This window comes from Aplidium turbinatum, chromosome 5 (assembly GCF_918807975.1).
Source record: "Aplidium turbinatum chromosome 5, kaAplTurb1.1, whole genome shotgun sequence".
Lineage (NCBI taxonomy): Eukaryota > Metazoa > Chordata > Ascidiacea > Aplousobranchia > Polyclinidae > Aplidium > Aplidium turbinatum.
The window spans coordinates 24,147,458-24,168,324 of NC_137476.1; the positions used below are offsets into that span (position 1 = coordinate 24,147,458).

General features: G+C 41.1%; 1 protein-coding gene across 1 annotated transcript; it reads left to right on the forward strand.

The window, feature by feature from the left end:
- The first annotated feature begins 919 nt into the window (after positions 1-919).
- LOC145771304 (putative serine protease K12H4.7) lies at positions 920-20,422 on the forward strand. Its single transcript, XM_082583046.1, has 8 exons — positions 920-1,159; positions 6,895-7,076; positions 8,292-8,428; positions 9,724-9,819; positions 10,931-11,171; positions 11,447-11,602; positions 18,154-18,465; positions 19,145-20,422. The coding sequence occupies exons 1-8, from the start codon at positions 983-985 to the stop codon at positions 19,341-19,343; spliced, it is 1,500 nt and encodes a 499-aa protein (XP_082439172.1). The 5' UTR covers positions 920-982; the 3' UTR covers positions 19,344-20,422.
- Positions 20,423-20,867: the final 445 nt, after the last annotated feature.

A 20,867-nucleotide genomic window follows, 5' to 3' on the forward strand; every position in this document is an offset into this window, starting at 1 on the left:
TGTAGCAATTCCAATTGACTTTTCTAAAGTTCCATCGCTTCACTGGGGCACTTGGGATGGGAGAGACAAGCTTAGGGGCAGTGTTAAGCGAAGGTCGGTGTTGGAAACGTGGGAACTTCTCTAGCACACGTCTGTCAGGAAGAGAGCTGTCTGTATCTATGCTTGCAAAGGCCAGGTCAGGGTTTGTGCCCGTTCCCCAGCGTCCGGACCAGAAGCTGGCTGGATCTTTTGGATTGTAAAGGAGGGCGAGGTTGTTGTTCGCAGCCCAAGTAACCAGGCATTCTCCGTCGCTGTTGATGTACTTGTAACCCCAGTCGGTGTGCTGGCAGTTAAAATCACCTGCATAGATACTGAATGAGGGGAATGCGGGTATAGATGATGGGTTCTGGAGTGAGGATGGCGGCTTGTATACATTGATGATGTTGTAATTTTCAATGCTCACACAAACCCATTCTATTTCCTCATTGACAGAGGAGTTTGCAAGCGTCCAGTTCAAGCTCTCATGGACGAACGTTGCGAGGCCATGTTTCCTGCTTTGGGTAGACCCAGCTAGTGAGTATAGTGTGGAATTACTAGCTTGTCTGCAAAAGTGCAGTGGGTCTCCTGGAGGAGGATGACAAGAGCTCGGTTCTTATGATCGAGATGCTCGATCATATCAATCTTGCTGGATGTGATACCCTCAGCGTTCAGCAGTAAGATGGTGGGATGACGGTACTTGTCGACAGTGGGACTGCCGCGCTGTTGTAGGCTCACTAAACGAAGTTTGAATGTGCCACTGAGAATTAGACCGAGAATCTTCTTATTAAATTGAATACATCTACACATTCAGGCTGCAATGTTTTTTTTTAGATGAATAACAGAGTTTGAAAGTTTGCAATAAATAATTGTTTACTAGCTTCATTTTTCTTTCAGTATCTAGACAACGTGAACTAAATTACGATTTAATTCTTGCATAGTGCAAGACCTAAGCAGCAATACGAAAATGCTAATTCTTGCTACGTTGTGTTGCTTGATTATTTCCGGGAACGCCATTAACCACTTCAAGTTAATGCACACTGAAACACCAGACTATAACGGCCTTAATGACTACGACACCGATCATTGGCTAGATCAAAAGCGAGATCATTTTGACTCCTCCAATAAATACACGTGGCGTCAGGTAATGTTCCTTTTACAATTATGACTGTTGATGCCTATCCATCCCGTGCAGGTTATGCTTACTGAAATCGCCTACACTTTCTGTTTTGTGTGACCAAGTTAAAAACAAACTACACTTTCTGTTTTGTGTGACCAAGTTAAAAACAAACAAATCATTCGTTGTATCTAAAGTCTGATGAGGTTTTTTTCGCTTTCAGTTAAGTGAGTTTGGGGCTGTTCAAGTTTCATTTGGCGTTATTGTCTTACTCTCCTTCACCCTTATTCCCCATATGCAGTAATTTGAAAATTGCGTTTGTTGTTAACCTATGTAGGGTAACACGACGTAAGAAGTTAAAGGTATGACCAGGAATATCTGCAGGGGCGCACTTGCCAGCACAAAATTTTGAGGGGGCAAATAAGTATTTTTACACATGTTAGTGAGCCCGGCAACGAGTCACCGAAAGCGGAGCACCCATATTGGGGGTCTGGGGGCCCCTCGTCCAGATAGTTTTGAAAAAGATACCTTGTAATTGCGCGTTTTGAGAGTACTTTCAGCCTAAATCAACAGTAAAATTTGTCAAATGATGCTGTAACAGAGTGTGAGATTTTTATTTAAAATATACTGGGGGGCAATTGTTTCCTTAACCCTCCTGACTACGCACCTGAGTATCCATATCATTCACTTGGTGGCCTATTTCATTAAATTTCTCAACCGTTTATGAACTGGCATCAGCGGATGTAAAACACTAATGCCACACTTTGGGTACCGTAACATGGGGTGACTTGGTACACTTTTGCGAATTTTTGTTTACCTTAAAAAATTCTTAAGTGATGGGAGTAAAAGCATTAAAAATACCTCTCAAGTATGGGTCTTTCCAATACAAATGTGATTACTTTGAAAAAAACAAAACAAATTGAAAAGTACGTTTTTTTCATTTAAATGGTCAGTTCAAAGTCACCCGGCAATGGGGAGTCTTTGAACGAACTTAGAAAACGGCTGAATTTCAAAGTTTAACTGGCAAGGGGTGGCTTTAAAGTACTGAATACAGTGAAGTTATTCCCCAATAACAATTGCTCTGTTCAAGTACATTATTTGAATGCAATTCTTTTATTTATTTTTACTATTAGGTTACGGTGTATCGAAAATAACGAAGAACAAACCTATCAGGCACACAACGTTGATATTTAGTGAAATAAGGTAGAAACATTGAGCAACTATATATCAACCTTGATTCAATATTTAACTTCTGACGTTGTGCAATGTACAGCCTTGACAGAACGATAGCGACTATAACAACCTAATATCAATGTTAAATCAACGTCACCAAAGCAGAAAGTTTTCTCAATTTTGAAATATACCGGTATGCTAAGAAAATTTCAACGTCAGGGTCAATGCGTTTTAATGGATTTTAAACGATAATTCCTTGTCGTGCGTGCATGCTGAGAAAGCAATAGGACCACACACAAAAAAAATAGGAAGACGATGCATCTTGCAGTACCTATCGTAATCGATATTTGTAAAGAAATTGTTCAACAATATTTGTAAAGAAATTGTTCAACAAAAAGTGTTGTTCATCAATTATAGCAATTATAGTCTTTGCTTACTGTTTGTCTACCATTCATGTGAATCGACAGCAAACTTCAAAACTCCTCTTCGTAAAATTTCGGGAGCTACTTTTCCAATCACTTTGCTGTAGGAAAACGCACAGATTTCCTTTTCATCCGGAAACACAAAGAGGTCTGTCACATACTCGTTGAGTCTTGCTTCGCACAAAGGAGGCTTCATGTTCTTTGCTGCTCTTTGTAGTGATGGATTCTACTTGTCCTAGATAGGCTTTCATCTTGAATGTTCGAGGAGCAAAGTTCACCAATAACCAATGTCCTGCTCTTATGCTGTCTTCACTGACCGGGAAAGTCCAGTAAAGTTAGGAGTTTCCTGTGGCACTGTTGGTGTAGTGATCAATGCAGATGTAGACCCCTTTTCAGAGTCGTCGCTGTTTTGTAGCGACGGCTCCACACGACTAGGACCAGCAATCTCAACTCTGCTTCTTGAACCAGAGCCACTCTCAAGGCAATAAAACGCTAAAGTTTGCCTTTGGATTAATCCAGGTGTCTGTTCAAGCTCACCCCAGGGTATGTTCAAAGTCACCCCATCAAAGTTTTTTCGCTGCCATACAAAAATGGGACTTGCAACAAAAGTTTCAATTGTGGCTTCATAATAGTGACCAAAAACGTGATGCAGGATTTTAATATAAACGGTGTACCTTAATCGTATTCACAACAAAAATATAGATTTTTCGAATGTACAAATTACAGCTCAATTGATGTCTTTGCGTTTACATCAATTGGTGAAAACCGAAATAAGTGGGACACCTTTTACATTTTCTCAAGATAGTAGACAACCTAACTAATACCCACGAGTAACAAAAGTTAAAAAATTTTAAAAAGGAAAAAAAGTGCAAGATAGTTAGTTAAAGGTATAAAAGCTTTTAAAGACACCCCAGATTTCAAAGTCACCCATGTTACGGTATTCCTTGCAAATGTGGACAAGAGCAAACGATGCAACATTTGCTTACATGTCCTGGTTTGAAAGCACAATGTTTTGCACAAGACTTGGCCGAGTTCAACCATAGAGCAAGAGCTTCAATGATACTCTGGACTATGGCCGTGTGACACACCAAAAAGAAATAAATTTATCCCTATTCTCTAAAATTTTAACTGTTAGGGTTGGTGGCTGTGCTAAATTTGCGTTTTGGCTTTCATCCTGAGCCTTTGTAGTTTCGCCAACTTTTGATGTATTATTGTTACTGCCTTCTTCTTTGTCGTATGAGCTTTCTTCCGGACTATATGTTTGGGCATGAGGTCATCAGCCACTCGACAGTCTCGTCATCCAGGGCCTTCAGTCCAAGCGTTCTATGTGATGGTGGTTGATGAATTGGGCAGTCATGGACGACATGGTCTACGGTCTGGTCTGTGGCACCACACTCGCATCCCGGTGAAGGAGCCAGGCCCCATCTGCACATGTCTGAACGAAAGCGACCGACGCCGGTTCGTAGGCGGTTAAGCTGGACCCACGCAAGTCTTGCGAGGAACATTCCCGGAGGGTGGGGATCGACGTCGGGTAGGAAATCACGGAGTTGGGAGGTGTTGTTTTGCCACTCCGTGTTCCATGTGTAGTTCGTCCAGTGTGCCGCACTTATTCCAAGATCTTCAACGTTGTTCAGAAGCTGTCGTGCGGCGGGCACAAATGGGCGTCTTGATTTCAGTCGCTGCTGTTCTCCAGGTAGGCGCTGGAATGTACTGTGGAGGAGGTGGTCGGGGTCCAGTGCGCGACAAGCAAGGGAAATCATGGCTCCTTTACGGCGAAGCTCTGCAGGTTGGATGCCTGCAAGGATGGGAAGGCAGTCCGTTGGAGTGGGACGCAGGCATCCAGTCACAGTGCGTAGTGCGTCATTAATAGCGGTGTCAATGTGGCGGGTGTGAGAGCTGCGGCACCACACTGGTGCGCAGTACTCGGCGGTAGAATGGACGAGGGCCAAGGTAGCTGTGCGAAGGGTTTTTGCGTCAGCTCCCCAGCCGGAACCCGCCAGCCGCCTCAAAAGTGCAACGCGCGCAGATATTTTTTTACGCAGTGACTCCAGGTGTCGTCGGTACGTGAGTGACTTGTCCAGGGTTACGCCGAGGTAGGTGGGTTCGGCGCAGTAGGGCAGGCATTCGTCATCGGTGGTAATGTTGATCTCACGTTTTGCTTCCTTGTTGTTTAGATGGAAGGCCGCCGACATTGTCTTTGCCTTGCTGAGCTGTAGCTTCCATTTCTGGAGATATGTTAATATAATTGACATGTCCTGGCTTAGGTTCCTCACCATTGACTGCCAATCTCTGGCTGGATGTAGGAGAGCCAGGTCGTCTGCGTAAGCATACTTCCTGGAGATGGTGTCAGGCAGGTCATAGATGTAAGTGTTAAAGAGGATGGGAGCCAGGACAGAGCCCTGTGGGACGCTGTTCCTGAGTCGACGTAGTCTACTTCGTCGGCCGCTACCGGTGGAAAGGGTAAAGCTGCGGTTTTGCAGAAGTTCCATAATCATATGAACCATGTGCCTGTCAGGAAGGAGACGGAGTAGTTTGCAGGTAAGGCCGCTGTGCCATACAGTGTCGTAGGCAGCCGTGAGATCGACAAACACGGCGCCAGCCTTCTTTTTTGCCGAGAAGCTGTCCTCGATGTCTTGGGTCATCAGAGCGACCCGGTCTACGGTTGATCTTCCGTAGCGAATGCCGGCTTGTTCCCGAGAGAGCTGAGGGTCTATTATCGGCTCGACACGGGCGTAGATAAGTCCCTCGAGCATCTTGAAGGGGACACAGAGCAGAGAGATGGGACGGCAGCTCCCCGGATCCCCCGAGGGCTTCTTCGGCTTTGGGACTGCAACCACTAGGGCTCTTCTCCAGATTCTTGGGATGCGCAGGTGACGCAAGCAGCAGGAAAGGAAGTCTTTTAATCAGGACCTCATGGTGGGGGCAGCTTGGAGTATTAGTTCCGGGCATAGGTGGTCAAGGCCCGGGATCTGCCTGGCCCTAGGTGCTGGAGGGCGGAGGCAAATTCCTCTGGGGTAAACTCACCAGAGATGTTGGGACTTTCCAGAGGTACGTCATTTTCTTGAGGACGAACTTGTCTGATTCACGGTCTCTCGTTCTGTGCACTCCATTTTTCACAAGTTGTGAGGCGATGGCATTTGCTGAAATAGGGCATTGGTGACGAGGGGCACGTGATCTGCCAGTGAGGTTGTTGAGTGTACTCCATGCTGTGCGGCTGGAGTGCGTGAAGTCGATTGAGTCGATGGCCCCCGCCCAGCGCCCCCCCTCCCCGAATCCAATCCCGCCAGCAGGGCCGCCGCTGAGTTGGAGGCGGCGGCGCCCTGGGGGGAACGGAGGAAGCCACGGTAGAGCCTATCGCACTCCACATCCCAGCAAGGTATATAGTTTTTCCGTCGACCTCGCGGGATGGATTGTTTTGTCGCAGATATGATTGCATCACAGAAGTCCTGGTAGGCTTCGTCCACTTTGATGGTGTGCGGGAATGGGAGGCACCGCGCGGCCTCGCCCATGAGGAAGCTGCAGCATTCCCAATCGGCCCCTCCGAAGCTCCATCGCCCGACAGGCCCGCTCGGAACAGGTGTGGCGAGCAAGGGGGTCATGATAAGCGAGGGTCGATGTTGAGACCTTGGGAACTTCTCTAGCACACGTTTGTCCGGCTGGCGATCATCGGGGTCATCACTTGCGAAAGCCAGGTCTGGGTTCGTGCCAGTGTTCCAACGACCGGAGAGGAAGCTCGCTGCACCCTTAGGATCGTATAGGAGGGCGAGGTTGTTGTTGGTTGCATAGCGGTTGCATAGCGTTGGTTGCATAGCGTTGTTGGTTGCACTGCTCCGGCAGTTTGAGCACTTTGGCAAGATGGGTGAAAGTATCCAAATGTGGTTCCTTGCGTACCATAAATGGAAAAATCCCACGCTTTATTACTTATATAGTAGTCTAATAAGGCGTTCCTGTCTAGTGTACGATTCACTGCACTGAGGAGACCTTAAAGTCGAAACAGTGACGTCCTGTCTGCAGTTATGTATATACATAGCCTATAGGAAGAACTCTCTCTCCTCTAAAATACAGAAAAGTACCTTTGTTCACAGTGTATTTGCAAGGTCGGATTATTGTAGGCGTGTGCATCATTTCAACAGTTAGCTACAATAACTTGTGCTTTTTATAATGCAGAGATACTTCAAAAAAAGCGAGTATTCTACTCCTGACGGACCAGTATTTCTGCACATTGGAGGAGAAAGTAAGATCAACTACATCTGGTTGGAAAAAGGTCACTTTGTATCCATGGCCAAAAAGTTTGGAGCCTACTGTTTCATGCTTGAACATCGATACTATGGGAAAAGCCACCCAACATAGTAAATATTTGTATTATATAAAATATTTATAGAGCTTCTATAGAAGTTTATGCTGTTGTAGCACGAGCCAAGTGACACCTCGTTGCTTAACGTCATTCTAATAAATAACCATACAAATAAGTAAATGGAATATTTTGAAAAGCCCTAACCGGACTTCTATATTTTCAACAACGCAAATTTTACAATTGGAAGGAAAGATTTTGTTTTTGGTTCGAAAGGGCGTTGGTTCGACACCGCTCCAGAGCACGCGGCTGTGTCTCGGCAAAGACACTTAAAGGCAAGCCAAAATAAGGGGAGCAGTTGACTCGAAGACTGTCACTTCGCTGCTTCCTGTCGTCTGTTGTATCGCATCTGTGATCGCAGTGTACTGTATGTTATCGCAATGGGCGCAAATAAAAACACGATTATTATTATTATTATTTTGACCATAATTTGAACTTATAATAAATATTGAAATCGGATTAAAATGTTTAGTTCTCTTTTATTTTAATTTCTTTTAAACTATTCCATTTTATTTAATAATAAAATTGCATTACTTTGTACCGCCATAACTGGAAATAATGTGCAGGAAATGGTTGCCTATATGCCTTCTATTAACCTATAATTTGCCTCACCCCCAAGCAAACCAAAGACAACCATCGTTCAATGGAACTTTATTTTTTATCTTTTAAATCGTAGTCGGTATAAATCCCACCGGAAAAATATCACCTCCACTAAACTTTCTTAATTTTTTCCAAGGGAAATATTTACCAGAAGCATGTTATCCAGGGCGATATTTATCAGACTGATTTTTTTTATGGGAAATATTTTCCGAGTGATTTTTTCTGTGGAAATATTTGCTTGTATTTTTTTCCAAAATGTATTGTTTCAAATTGATATTTAGTTCCTGCCAAATTTTGCCCACGAGCAAGCTTTTTGCAAACAGGTAAAGAGGCATTAAGCTGATGTGGTTGTGGTAGGCTATGCTGGAAAGAGAAATTAAACACATTAAAAATAAACCACTTTTCATGCCAATAAAATGGTGAATGCCAGGACACTGCAAGTAGGCTAGGCTACAGTAGAATGGAATTAAAACAATTAAGCCTACATTGTTGTCGAACCTTCGAAAGCAATAGAGCTCTTCAAAAGATTTTGCTATGATAAGTAGCTGCTATTTTTGTGAAGCATCGCTGTGAACACATACACAACAATAATGATTTGAAATCATTATTTCAGTGATGCAAGCTCACACAATTTGGTCTACTTGACTAGCAAACAGGCATTGGAAGATCTAGCACATTTTATTACGTATGCGACGTCGTTATACGGACTAAAAGGGAGAAAATGGATTGTCTACGGAGGATCATATCCTGGTAAGAAAAACGATTTCCTAACAAAGAGTTATTTTGAAAAGCATTTTTTTTACCTACAAAGCAGGTTAGTATTCTGGCTTTATTCCCAGCTTGTGCGAAAACAGGTTAAATATTAATTTTTCGTTAACATCACACGACGAAAATTCTAAAACACGTTCTTCAAAGTTATGGGATAATCTTAACCTTGAAATTAAGTTTAAACCTTAAAAAGTAAGTCGCAAATATTGGTACAAATGACACCTAACTCCATAAAAAGATGCAATGTGCTCACTTTTTGCTAGGGAATTAGTACGGCAACATCCTACTTCGTTTATCGTGTTCAATTTATTGCCTTGTAGAGTATTCAATTGGTTGAATTGTTCAGGAATGTAGCACGAAACTATCCATTTTTCTGAATTTACAAATGTGATGTCATGTTTCTGACTGTGGTTGCACGAGCCCCAAGGCAAGATTGCGGCATTCCAGACATGAAAACAACATAAGCTTTCTTTTGTTTTTAAAGGAAGTAGAAAACTGATTGCATAAACTGTTGTATAAAACATGAGACTTATAAGCCCGCTACTAGTTTTGTTTTTGAAAATCTTCGAACATATGACATCAAGTTTTGTTTTTGAAAATCTTCGAACATATGACATCAAGTTTTGTTTTTGAAAATCTTCGAACATATGACATCAAGTTTTGTTTTTGAAAATCTTCGAACATATGACATCAAGTTTTGTTTTTGAAAATCTTCGAACATATGACATCAAGTTTTGTTTTTGAAAATCTTCGAACATATGACATCAAGTTTTGTTTTTGAAAATCTTCGAACATTATGACATCAAGTTTTGTTTTTGAAAATCTTCGAACATATGACATCAAGTTTTGTTTTTGAAAATCTTCGAACATTATGACATCAAGTTTTGTTTTTGAAAATCTTCGAACATATGACATCAAGTTTTGTTTTTGAAAATCTTCGAACATATGACATCAAGTTTTGTTTTTGAAAATCTTCGAACATATGACATCAAGTTTTGTTTTTGAAAATCTTCGAACATTATGACATCAAGTTTTGTTTTTGAAAATCTTCGAACATATGACATCAAGTTTTGTTTTTGAAAATCTTCGAACATTATGACATCAAGTTTTGTTTTTGAAAATCTTCGAACATATGACATCAAGTTTTGTTTTTGAAAATCTTCGAACATATGACATCAAGTTTTGTTTTTGAAAATCTTCGAACATATGACATCATTTTCACAAACTTGAGAAGGTAGTCATTATTGTTTACATGGGCCTACTTATTGCTTTTGCAGGATCTTTAGCGGTATGGGCCAGGTCGAAGTACCCCGACTTAGTCTTTGGTGCAATATCTGCGAGCGCACCTCTACACTTGAAAGTTAACTTTACAAGTAAGCGAGTGTAGCCTCCAAGTATTACGTAGTGTACCGTTTTGATGCGTCACGCCCAAAAAAATTTAAGAAAAACAGGAAAAACAGCATCATTTCGAAACTGGCATGATAGCATGAAACTGTGACAACGATACCAAGAAGCAAAAGTTGTTTATCGTTTTTACGTCTAGTTACCGTACATTAGATTTACAGGGGTCACCAAACTACGGCCCTCGGGCCGGCCCGCGAACTGATTTCATCCGGCCCGCCACGTGCTGCGGAAATAACAGCTGCACTACAACTGTTAAGGAAAAAAATTATCAAATTTTATTTAAAGTTGTATGTTGAACTTGTACATTTTCCACCAGGCAGCCTACATGTTGGTGTTCTGTTTTTATCATTAGGCCACCACAAATGGGGACAGCCTACTTTCCAAATTTGGAAGATGTAATGTTTTTTCAAGAGCACGATGCCCTGTTGTGTATCACAGCAGCGGATAACTTTTCCAGCAACCTTTCGATTTTCATCACAACTTTGCTATTCCACCGCTGACTTTGTTATTTATTGTGTTCAATTCAAGTCAATGGAGATATTAAATAATCCATGCGATTATATTTGTATCTTTTCTGAAATACACTGATACTCAGTGATGTTTTTTCTTCGCAAAATTATATATTTTTTTAGTTTGTACAGATCTCGTTTAAAAAATGCGCAAAAGTGTTAAAGGATTTAATGAGATAAAAATCTCGAAGCTGTATTTTATGGTGCGATGCTGCTAGAAACAAATTTCCAATTTGAAATTCAAACTATTGTTGCTAAAATTTGCATCAAACAGTCGATGGTTTATTTGATGATTCCTGAAGTAGCCATGTTTGTGACAAAGCGAACTCCCCCACGAGTGATTTCAATGATCACATTCAGGGACGTAAAGATGATAATGTGGGTACGGCAAAAATGACATCCTCACTCCTCAGGCTCTAAAGCAAAACACGTCTAAGAAAAAAAACACTATCCAAAGAATACGGGCCCCCAAAATCATCCAAGGCCCAGGTCAAAAAGTATCCCCTGGACCTCCCCTTAACGCTACTGATCACATTGCCTTGGTTAATATAATGATTCCATGCTGTTGCAGGTTACGTAGAAGTTATTGGGAGAGCTTTTAATAACTACGGAAGCCGCACGTGTTCACAAAATATTGCTACTGCAACAAAACACGTGACTGAAAACCTAAAATCGCAAGAAGGACGTGAATATCTCCAAATGCTCTTCAGAACTTGCAAACCGATTGGCACTCGTAGATGGGACGGTGCTAGCTTTCAACATGCAGTTGTCAGCTACATTTTTTTATTGATGCAATACAATGAAAACAATATGTAAGTAATCTGTAGCCTATATCTCAGGATTTCCCAAACTGTCGCTCGTCGGTTGCATTATGCATACCCGAGCTGCTGTGAGCCCTGGTTCGGGTTCGATAGAGCGTCGGTTCAACACTGCTCAAGAGCGTGCCGTCGATTACGGCGATTGCGGCGTCGCGCATTAACTGACCAGATATTACAACTTTTAACGTTGCTGCGCTATACCAGTTACAAAAAATATCTGATTAAAAAAATCAAAAATCTTTAATCTTGCATTTTTTACTGTTTTGCAGGGGCTACCTAGGCTCTAACACCGGCATAACCCTCAAAACAATTTGTAACTACATGGACAACGACAAGCTAGGAAACCCTTTGCACAGATATGCCGCGTTACACAATCATATCTTCACTGCACTGAACTATAAGTGTCTTGATTCAACCTATCAAAGGTAAGTAGCCTTTGGGAGTATTTTATGATTTGGTAAAGTAAACTCATTTTGAGACTCTTGGCTGATAACCGATTACATCTTTTGTTGAATCGCAGAAGCACCTTTTTACAATTGTGTGTATGAATGTGTAGTTAGATTTAATGTTTTGGGGTGGTGGCTGTCTGGCTGACTATATCAGTGCTATCAGTTAGTATCAGCGCTACTTGAACTTTTTAATACCACGTACAGGCAGAGGTCTTATTGGCATTTGGCGTACCGGTCACACAATTTAAACGAAAAAAAATGACAATAACAAGTCCAATTTTGATGTTACAAGTCTACAGTGAGCAAATTCACAAACAATCTTTCACTGGCATTGTCAACGGTGTACGGTTAGAGGTTTTGCAATCCTTTGCGCTGTATGATACACGTAAAGCTTTCATAGTTGTATGAGAGTGCCTGTACAATGTTAGATCTATTTTTACGCAGGTTTTAATTCGCTTTGTTCCTTTCAAAACTTTGTTTGGTTTAGGCCGAGTTTGAGTATAGCCTAATTGTTTCTTTAGATCTAAAGCAGTGGTTCCCAACCTTTTTTTGGCTGTTACCCTAATCTCCACCCTGAAGTGAGCCAATTACCCCACGATAAATTTTCAAAAACAAAGGTGTTTAGTGCTATGTATTGCTAAAGGATAACTATCAAAATGCAATACAATACTGAATACAAGATAACAATGCATGGTAAACATTCAATGCGAAGGTTGGGCCTGGACTTCAACCGCCAGCTTTGTGATCCTGGGCTTTGTGGTACTGATGGCGATTCATGTGTCGCTTTCGACATCCTGGCGATTGCGCTTCTTTGTCTTCATTCCCAAGATAGTTGAAAATCCTTGTTCACAGCGATACGTTGTTGAAAAAGGTGTCAGGAAATTTAATGCCCGTGTCGCTAATGTTGGTGCGTCCTGAAGTCTGCTAAACCATAAGGGTTCCAAGCCTTTCCCCTTGAAATCAAATTTCAACGCTTCGTTCATTCGGAGAGTGATAAATTCTTCTTTGGCAGGAAAGTCATCACCATCCACCTGGCTGTCATCACATGTGAAGGGCTCAGTGCACCATTGGAGACTAGTCGTGTCCAAATTCAGAAAGTAGTTGTCCATCTTTTTGGCTAGCTGGCCTAAGTGGTCAGGTATGTCCTCCTTCAACGCCGCTGTCAAATTAAGTCCATTGCCTCCGAGATACATGTCAAGCGTCTGAAACTGCGCCACTGTGCCTCTTCCAACTCACTTGTTCCTCAATTAAACTTTGCGATAAATGCTGCTACGGCTAACTTTGGTGTCGATCGCAGTTACATTCTTGCCTTGAATTAAAAGGTTGCCTTTGTTCAATTTACCAATCAGCCAGGTAGCACAGCTAGGTTCCACTGTTGGTTAGAGAAGTATTCAGCCAAGCCGGAGTTCTTTTCTATCAGAAAAAAACATGGATAACCTCACGAAGTTCGACCATGCGGGTTATCACTTTGCCACGAGACAGCCATCGTACTTCTGTGTGGTACAGTAATGCTTCGTATATTTCTCCCATCTTCTTGCACAGTTCCTTGAAAAGACGGCAGTTCAATTCCTTCACTTTATAAATTTCACAACCTTCACTGTTTCTAAATCGGGTCTCGTTACCCGCAAAAACAGACAAATTACCCCCCCGGGGGTAATTTACCCCCAGGTTGGGAACCACTGATCTAAAGGTTTCATTGAGTCATTGCTGAGCACAACTCCACAAACACATGGCGGTTTTGACACACTGACATCATCTGTTGCTGTGAAGCCAGATTTTAAGCATGATGTATCATATGGTAAAAAATGAACGATTTTTTACTCCAGCTCTTTGATTCTTCCAATACCCAGGAGCGCCGGAAGCGGGGGGCAGATGCTCCCTCTGCCCTCAATTTTTCTATGGATGGGGAGGCAGTGGGGGCAATGGTGCTCTTTTAAGGTCATGTAAGCTATTGCACATTTTGCAATACGATATAACAATTTCAGCTTTTAGCTTAACTATAACAGGCCTCGATATACGTTTTTGTTGACGGCGGACAAACGTGTCCGGTCTGAGAAGCTATCTCGGCGGACAAATTAAGTCTCACGGCAGACACACCAGTTTTAGCGTCGATCATCATCTTAGTCACTTTATCTTGATAATTCTTCGCCATTTGAGAACTATAGCTACGGTTTAGTAGGCTTTTTAAAAATTTCATCGAAGTCACTCTGAAGGCTTTCATTAGACCAACGACGTGCGCTTGAAGAGTCAAAGCGCCGTGTAGCTGCTTCCGCCGCATAACTGATTAACCTTCACCGAACGAGGTCGTGTGGCTTCTTACGTCACTATGCTCTGGGCATGAGTCGGAAAACTTCTACACTAACGCCACTATTTTCTACTGTGCAAAGTTTCATTATGCTTTTAAGGATTCACCTTTGTTACGCTGATTCAATGTCATCAATCGTTGAAGCAACGTAAAAATCGAAAGTTTTTCTTCTTGAATGGAAGCTAAGGGATACAGTATTCACATTTTCTAGATGCGCGCTAGAATGCGCGGGAAATTATATTATCGCAACAATTGTTCGTGCTATGCAATGACGATTTGTATCGCTAGTTCCTGTGTTACTCGGCGGAAAATTATGACCGATCTAGATAATACTTCCCGCAGACATCACATGCTGTGACGGCGGACATGTCCGCCGTGAATTTCGAGGCCTGCTATAATCTTTCATTTCTGCCTCAAAATAATATTCACGAAACAAAATTCTGTATCACAATAGGTAATTAGCCTACATCATCATAACATAGCACGATGCTCTTCCGTGCCATTGTTCTTTGTATACCGGACACTTGTATCATTACTTGATGATGAGCTGATGGATGAGCATTTAGCATTATTGCTATATCTTATCTCAAAACTTAAACAAAAAAAAATTGGCCTTTCAGCAATAAAAGTGCCCTTTTTTTCATAATCCTGCCCCCCCCCAGTCAAAAACTGTTCCGGCGCCCCTGCCGATACCGCATCACTTTGGTAGGAATCAGAATCAATTGCGTTTGAAAGTAATTATCTCTAATTTATGTAGGCCAGTGTTTATCAACTTTTTTGAGCCATGGAACACTTAATGCATTAAAAGAATCTTGCAGAACAACAAACGGAATTATATAATGACGCAATAAAATAAACAACACAACAATAGCTAATTCACTTTCAGTCTTTCTCAGTGTGAAATCTGAGCCTGTTTGAATGAACACAAAGTTGATATTCGGTCAGGAATTGCAGAAAGACAAACGCCAAGCTCTTGTGATTTTAATTGCCGACCGGAGTAGGCAGAGCCGGATTAAGGGCATTGTAGGCCTAAGGCTGTTGACTAGAGAAGGGCCTAATTTTGCAGACCAAGCTACAAAAAGAAATAAGAATACATAGGCCTACATGAAAAATTGAAATTATTTACTCCAAAATAACATAAACATAACAGAAAAATGGCTAATGATGGCGCGTAATTGGTTTTGGAAACTAACGCAATTTTTAGTGTCAAATTTGAAGCGGATGGAAAAGATTTTGGAAAGAAAGAAATGGATAGTAGGTACCTACGTACCTAATGTAATACTCTACCCAATGACACTCTAAACCAGGGGTTTTTAACCTTTTTCCCACCGCGACCCCCTCAGAGCAATCAATGTATTCTTGCGACCCCGCATAAAAGTATTCAACAAATGCATAAGTTATTTGATGCAAAATTTAACCAAATTTGATTCATGCCGACGTCCAGTTATGTTTAGTTTTGCTGTTCCAACGTGAACTTCCGAAACGAAAAACGTTATTTTGCGATGTTATTACGGCTTTTATTACATTTCTTCCGATTGTTATTTCCATTGTCTATCAAGCTTACCGTAGCCAGAAAATAGGAGAAAAAATAATGAGAGTAATCTACGTTTTCGCATTTTTACCGGTTGAATTGATTGCAATCTTTTATGGATCTATTTAAATCAATTTCAGTGAGATGGTTAGTGCTAATAGTGCTGCATATTTTGTTGCTGTTGCTGAAAGATCTTTCAAACAAAATAGCCGACACTAATTTTTTTCAATGCCATTGAAAACGATACTGAGAAAACTATATTTTGATTTCTACATAATTTTGCATTTTTTCCATAGCGTGGTTAGGTACTGGTTAACTTTAGTCCGCACAAAGCAATGTAGCCGTAGGCCACGAATGTAGCCCATAAGAACTTGGTGAAAATTATCGAATGCTTTCCTGTAGTTAAAGCCTTGCAACGTCTCAAATCTTAAACAATAATATAATAACCTCAAGTAGAGGCAGTGTTGTACGCGTCAATAAAATAAATTCACAGCGTCAGCTCGAATTGCCTAAAAACTTTACGGCTTGAAAGTACTGCGTCAGCTTTTAAAGAAATTGACAGCGTCAGCGCTAATTTCTAGCACTATTTTAGCCAGGGCCTCATAAAACGGAAGTATTTCAACCAAGTTTAGGCTAACAATAGCTATAAATAAAAAGCAGGTATTATGTTTTGAGACTGTATTGTAATTAGCTGCTTTTAAATTATTAGTTATTTCCTTGTAGAAGGAGAAGCATTTCAAAACGTTTGTCTGACAATCTGGCGTTTGCGCGTAATGTCCTTTCCAAGGGAAAACATGCCTTCCACAGCAGCGCTGAATGGTATTGGTGTGTTGCATTTCAAAAACATGTCTTGAAAACGTTTACTCGGAAAGGTATCACTGTTCCAAGCGTGCTGTGATGATTTAGCATACATCTTTAATTTCTAACGAGGTCCACTGCAGCAACATCGCTCTTTTCAGGGGCATAGAGCTCTTGAAATAAAGTATCTTTAACCTCCGCGATGACATTCATTGATTTTTCGCTTTTTCCCTCTGATCCCTCGTTCTCGATACTGATCACGATATGAATGATCACCATTTGGCGAACATCTTCCTCTTGTAGGCCTATTCATTGTTAAACGAGATTATCCATAAAAGCAAAAAATGACGCATAGTGCGTGATGCTTAAAATCGGCAAAATAGTTGACGGCGCTATCACTTCCGTCAACTAAAAAATAAACTGACGGCGCTAGCCTCAGCGTCAACGTACAACGCTGAGTAGAGGAATGGTCGATTGCGAAAAAAACGGCCGAATTTTTCAAGGGCCTAAGGCTATAGCCTTATCAGCGTAATGGTTAATCCGGCCCTAGGAGTAGGCTACCATGGAACACCAATCAAACTAATAAACTTTTTGCGGAACAATTTACGACCTTTTATGGAACACCTGTTGAAAATTACTGATGTATTCCACAGACTACAGAAAGAAAAACAACTTGAGAATAGTTAGAACACAAGAAGTACATTCTGATAAACACGAAATAATAACCAATTCATTAATTATTTTCAAGCTAATCGTGTACCGACAGAACTGCTTGCGTAGCCTACCAGTAGGCTACCACAGTTTGAGTAGCACCGGACTAAATGATCGTTTATGGTCTTTCGCTAATCGCTACCATCACGATTACGCCATAATCTAACCTAGGCCTACAGTTGTACAATGCTTTAACAATTTTATTAACCTTGTTTGATTGTTATAGTATAAGGCGCTATTAAAACAAACAAATTGACTTGACTTATCTTTATTTGCACTAGAAAAATGAACAGAAAAACTTATTTCTGATATTTTATAAGCCTGTAAGTTTTGATTTGGTAAAACTATTATAACCTAACGAGCAGTGCCGGTCTTAAGGTATTTCGGGCCCTGTGGAATATGCTTTGCGGGCCCCAATGATAATGATCCAATTCAGTAGCATAGCTAGGTATTTTGAAACGGTAGGGGGTGTTTTGACGGTCAGCGTGCGAAGCCTCACGGCGTGTTTGCCGAAGGCGATACCCATCGACGGGGGTCTGGGGGGCTTCCCCCAGAAAATTTAAAAAAATTTCTTTGAATTTGAGACATTCTGAAAGCATGCTCAACAAAAATTTGGGTATGAAGGACACGTTTGTCCGCTGTCAACAAAATCGAATTTCGACCTAAAAGATCGAGAAAAATGTTGAAATGTTTGCGGCAACCTCGATCAGCGACTTCGGCTCTGTTGTTTTTTTCTCGATCTTTTCAGGGTACGAAATCGAGGTACGAAATGTTCAGGGACGAAATAGGTTGCACCCATTGAGTCTCTATGTTTTCTTGTTGCAAATTCCTTTGCTGAATTTTTCCATTGGAAATAACAAAAATTAACTGCATTTTCTGAGTAAATTGCGGGCCTCCTAATTTGCAGGCCCTGCTGTGCGATCGCATGGTTTGCATACCCCAAAGACCGGCACTGCTCACGAGTCACGAACATCAAAACAAGGAAAGTTTTATTGATGCGTTTTGATGATTCTATTTCAGAAAATTACTCTAACACGAGCAAATTAATTCCACTCACAATGATAATCTATCTTTATAGCTACATGCCCAGTTTTAATCTAATAGGCTAATACAGTATATTACCTGAAGTTTGTTTGCAGGTTAAAGCAGGCTATTTAAAAGAAATGTTCATTTCTTTTTCAGACAGCTGGCAAAACTGCGAAAATCTGACTGGAGCACAGTAAGCTGGTTCAGAATGTGGACCTACCAAACGTGTAACGAATTGGGCTATTTTGAAAATACCGACTCAACCGATCAACCTTTTCAAGGAGTTTCCCTTGAATACACTTTAGACCAGTGCGAAGCTCTATTTGGTATTAACGCAAACACAGTAAAGCAGCGCGTACAAGAGATGAACGACCACTATGGTGGATTGCAAGTGGCTAATTCTGTCACTAGGGTGACGCTATACAACGGCGGAGTGGATCCTTGGTCGAGTGTGTCTTATGTTGTCAGGTATAACTTTTAAGCATGGAGATTTTAAGCACTATTTGGCATGGAAAGATACAAGGGGATCCTAAGTGGCATCAGGCTAATGCAAAGCTGTCAATGTCAACTCGAAAATTTTACCTTTGTAGGCTGATGAGATGACCTATCTAATTAAAAAAAATCTTTAAGCAAAGAAACGATGACATATTAAGATTAGAATTGAATAAAGTAGGTTAAGGCCTATGTAAACATGATTAAATATGTTAGGCTATGTTTTAAATTTTTCCTATATTTCTTTTTTGAAAAACATATTTTATTCTTTATTAGCCTATTATAGCTTTCTTGCGGTAAGCTACACTTGTAGATTGCGTCGTTTCCCCACATGCTTGTGAAGGAATTCTCAAACTGTGGCACGCATACACCCAGGGCCAGGAGTACACGAGAGAAACTTATGGGGTAGGCTACGCGAGTTCATTTCACTGGCGCTATGACGTTGTCTTCGCTGCAGTGATTTAAAGAAATCATTGCTTACGTTTATTTGACGAGCGAGAAAACAGATTAAGCTTAGACCTACTAAGTGAATCGTTGAAGCTAAATATCAAATAAAAAACTTAAGAGTATTGTCTGCTGAGATAAAACAACCTAAGTAGCCAGTCCGCTATTTAGACGGCACCGCTTTAATTGCAACGATTATTATTTCTTGCAGAAATGAAAAAAGTCCACTTCTCAGCAAGATGCAAAAATCAGAACACATATCAACCGAATTTGTTGCAAACACAGCACATTGCGCCACCATGTACCTTGATTCTTACCGTGATCCTCCGGCACTTACACAAGCCCGCAATGAAATCGAGAACGCTGTTCGCCAGTGGCTTTCAACGAATCACAGCCAAAGCCAACATTGATCATTTGAAGAAGGCCTTGCATTGCTTAGATTGTCATCTGGATAATGACTAGCTCAGTGGCCGAGTGGTTTCGCGTTTGGCCAAGTCATACGTCACCACGGCATATTGTTGATGAGTTTCAGTTGCAACCTTCATCGTTCTAATCAGTGTTTCTTTAACAACGTCATTGTTGGTTAGTGATCTTGTTATTGGGTCCATGTAACATATTCGCTGTAGCGGTAGACGATCCACTCTGTATTTGCTCATGAAACCAGCATAGAGTGGAGTTGCAAAATCTCTACTTTTGCTGAACCAATACATATCTAGCGGCTTCATTTTGCATGGCAAGATGGACTCTTTATCCATTATTTCCTGAACAAGATCAGATGCTTCTCCTACGAAACACGACTCATCTGAGTGAAGATAAACTTGAGACTTTGCCTTACTGAGAGGGGTCCGGAATGGTGGAATTTCTCTTTCTGTTTCAGTGTAGCTTCTTCTGTTCCTCCTTATAATACCGTCGGGAGTACTTTCTTCCTGTGATAAAGCGGAGTATGCAAATTCCGTCTCCAAACTTTTCACATCATTGCAGCTAATTGTGTGGCCTTCCCTGTTAATAAGCATCTGCAAAGTTAACTTAGAACCTGTCATTGATCCTAACCTAAACCAAGTATTGTGTGCTTCCATGGCTTCACATGACCTCGACAGACGTTATGCACAGCATCTGACGACATTGATTCTACTTTTCCTCCCATTGTGTCTGTGTGAGAACTGAAAATCACTGAATTTGGATTTCAACCCGCATAATAGTGTGATATAAAAGAGTTGCAATGATTCAGGAACTTTTGGAGCCATATCCTTCAAGCTCTCTATGTTTGTTGGATTTGGGGTTTTGCTTTTGGGTAGCTTCAATATTTCACCTCGTAAAAGAAGTGCCACTCCTCGAATCTGATAATCTTGCTTGGCCCTATAATCACCTATCAGAGCATCTTTTGCTTCTTCATCGGAGAGAAGTGAGCTGTAAATAAAATTGCCTCTTCTATGATTAAGAATACTTATTGTTAGTGCTTTACCAAACTTGTAATAAATTTTCCTCCCAACGTTCTGTGTGGTGTACGACGATAGCTCATCATCACTTCCTCCATTTGCCAAATAGCCTACTCATTTTTATAAAGATCAAATAATGTTGAAAATAGCATTGGTCTTTGCTTTTGCATGACCTCTTTCTCCACAAATTCGCATATTGTTAGGAAAGCAAGGTTATGAGTTTGGCGAGATGAAATATTCAAGTTTGTGGTGGTTTAGGGATTGGTTTTAGTCTCTCTATCAAAATGAACCCGACAAGACATGTGATACTCTACTTCTTTGGCAATTAAGTCCAAACCACTACAAATTAGTGATTTAATACTTTATTTTTTAGAAAACATTGCTCTTGACGCGATTCACACCGGTATTTTCTTCTTTGTTTTTGTATTTCTTTCGTTTACGATCGCAAAATGTACAGGATCCTTTCAATAAACCAGGGATACCTAGACACTAACTAAT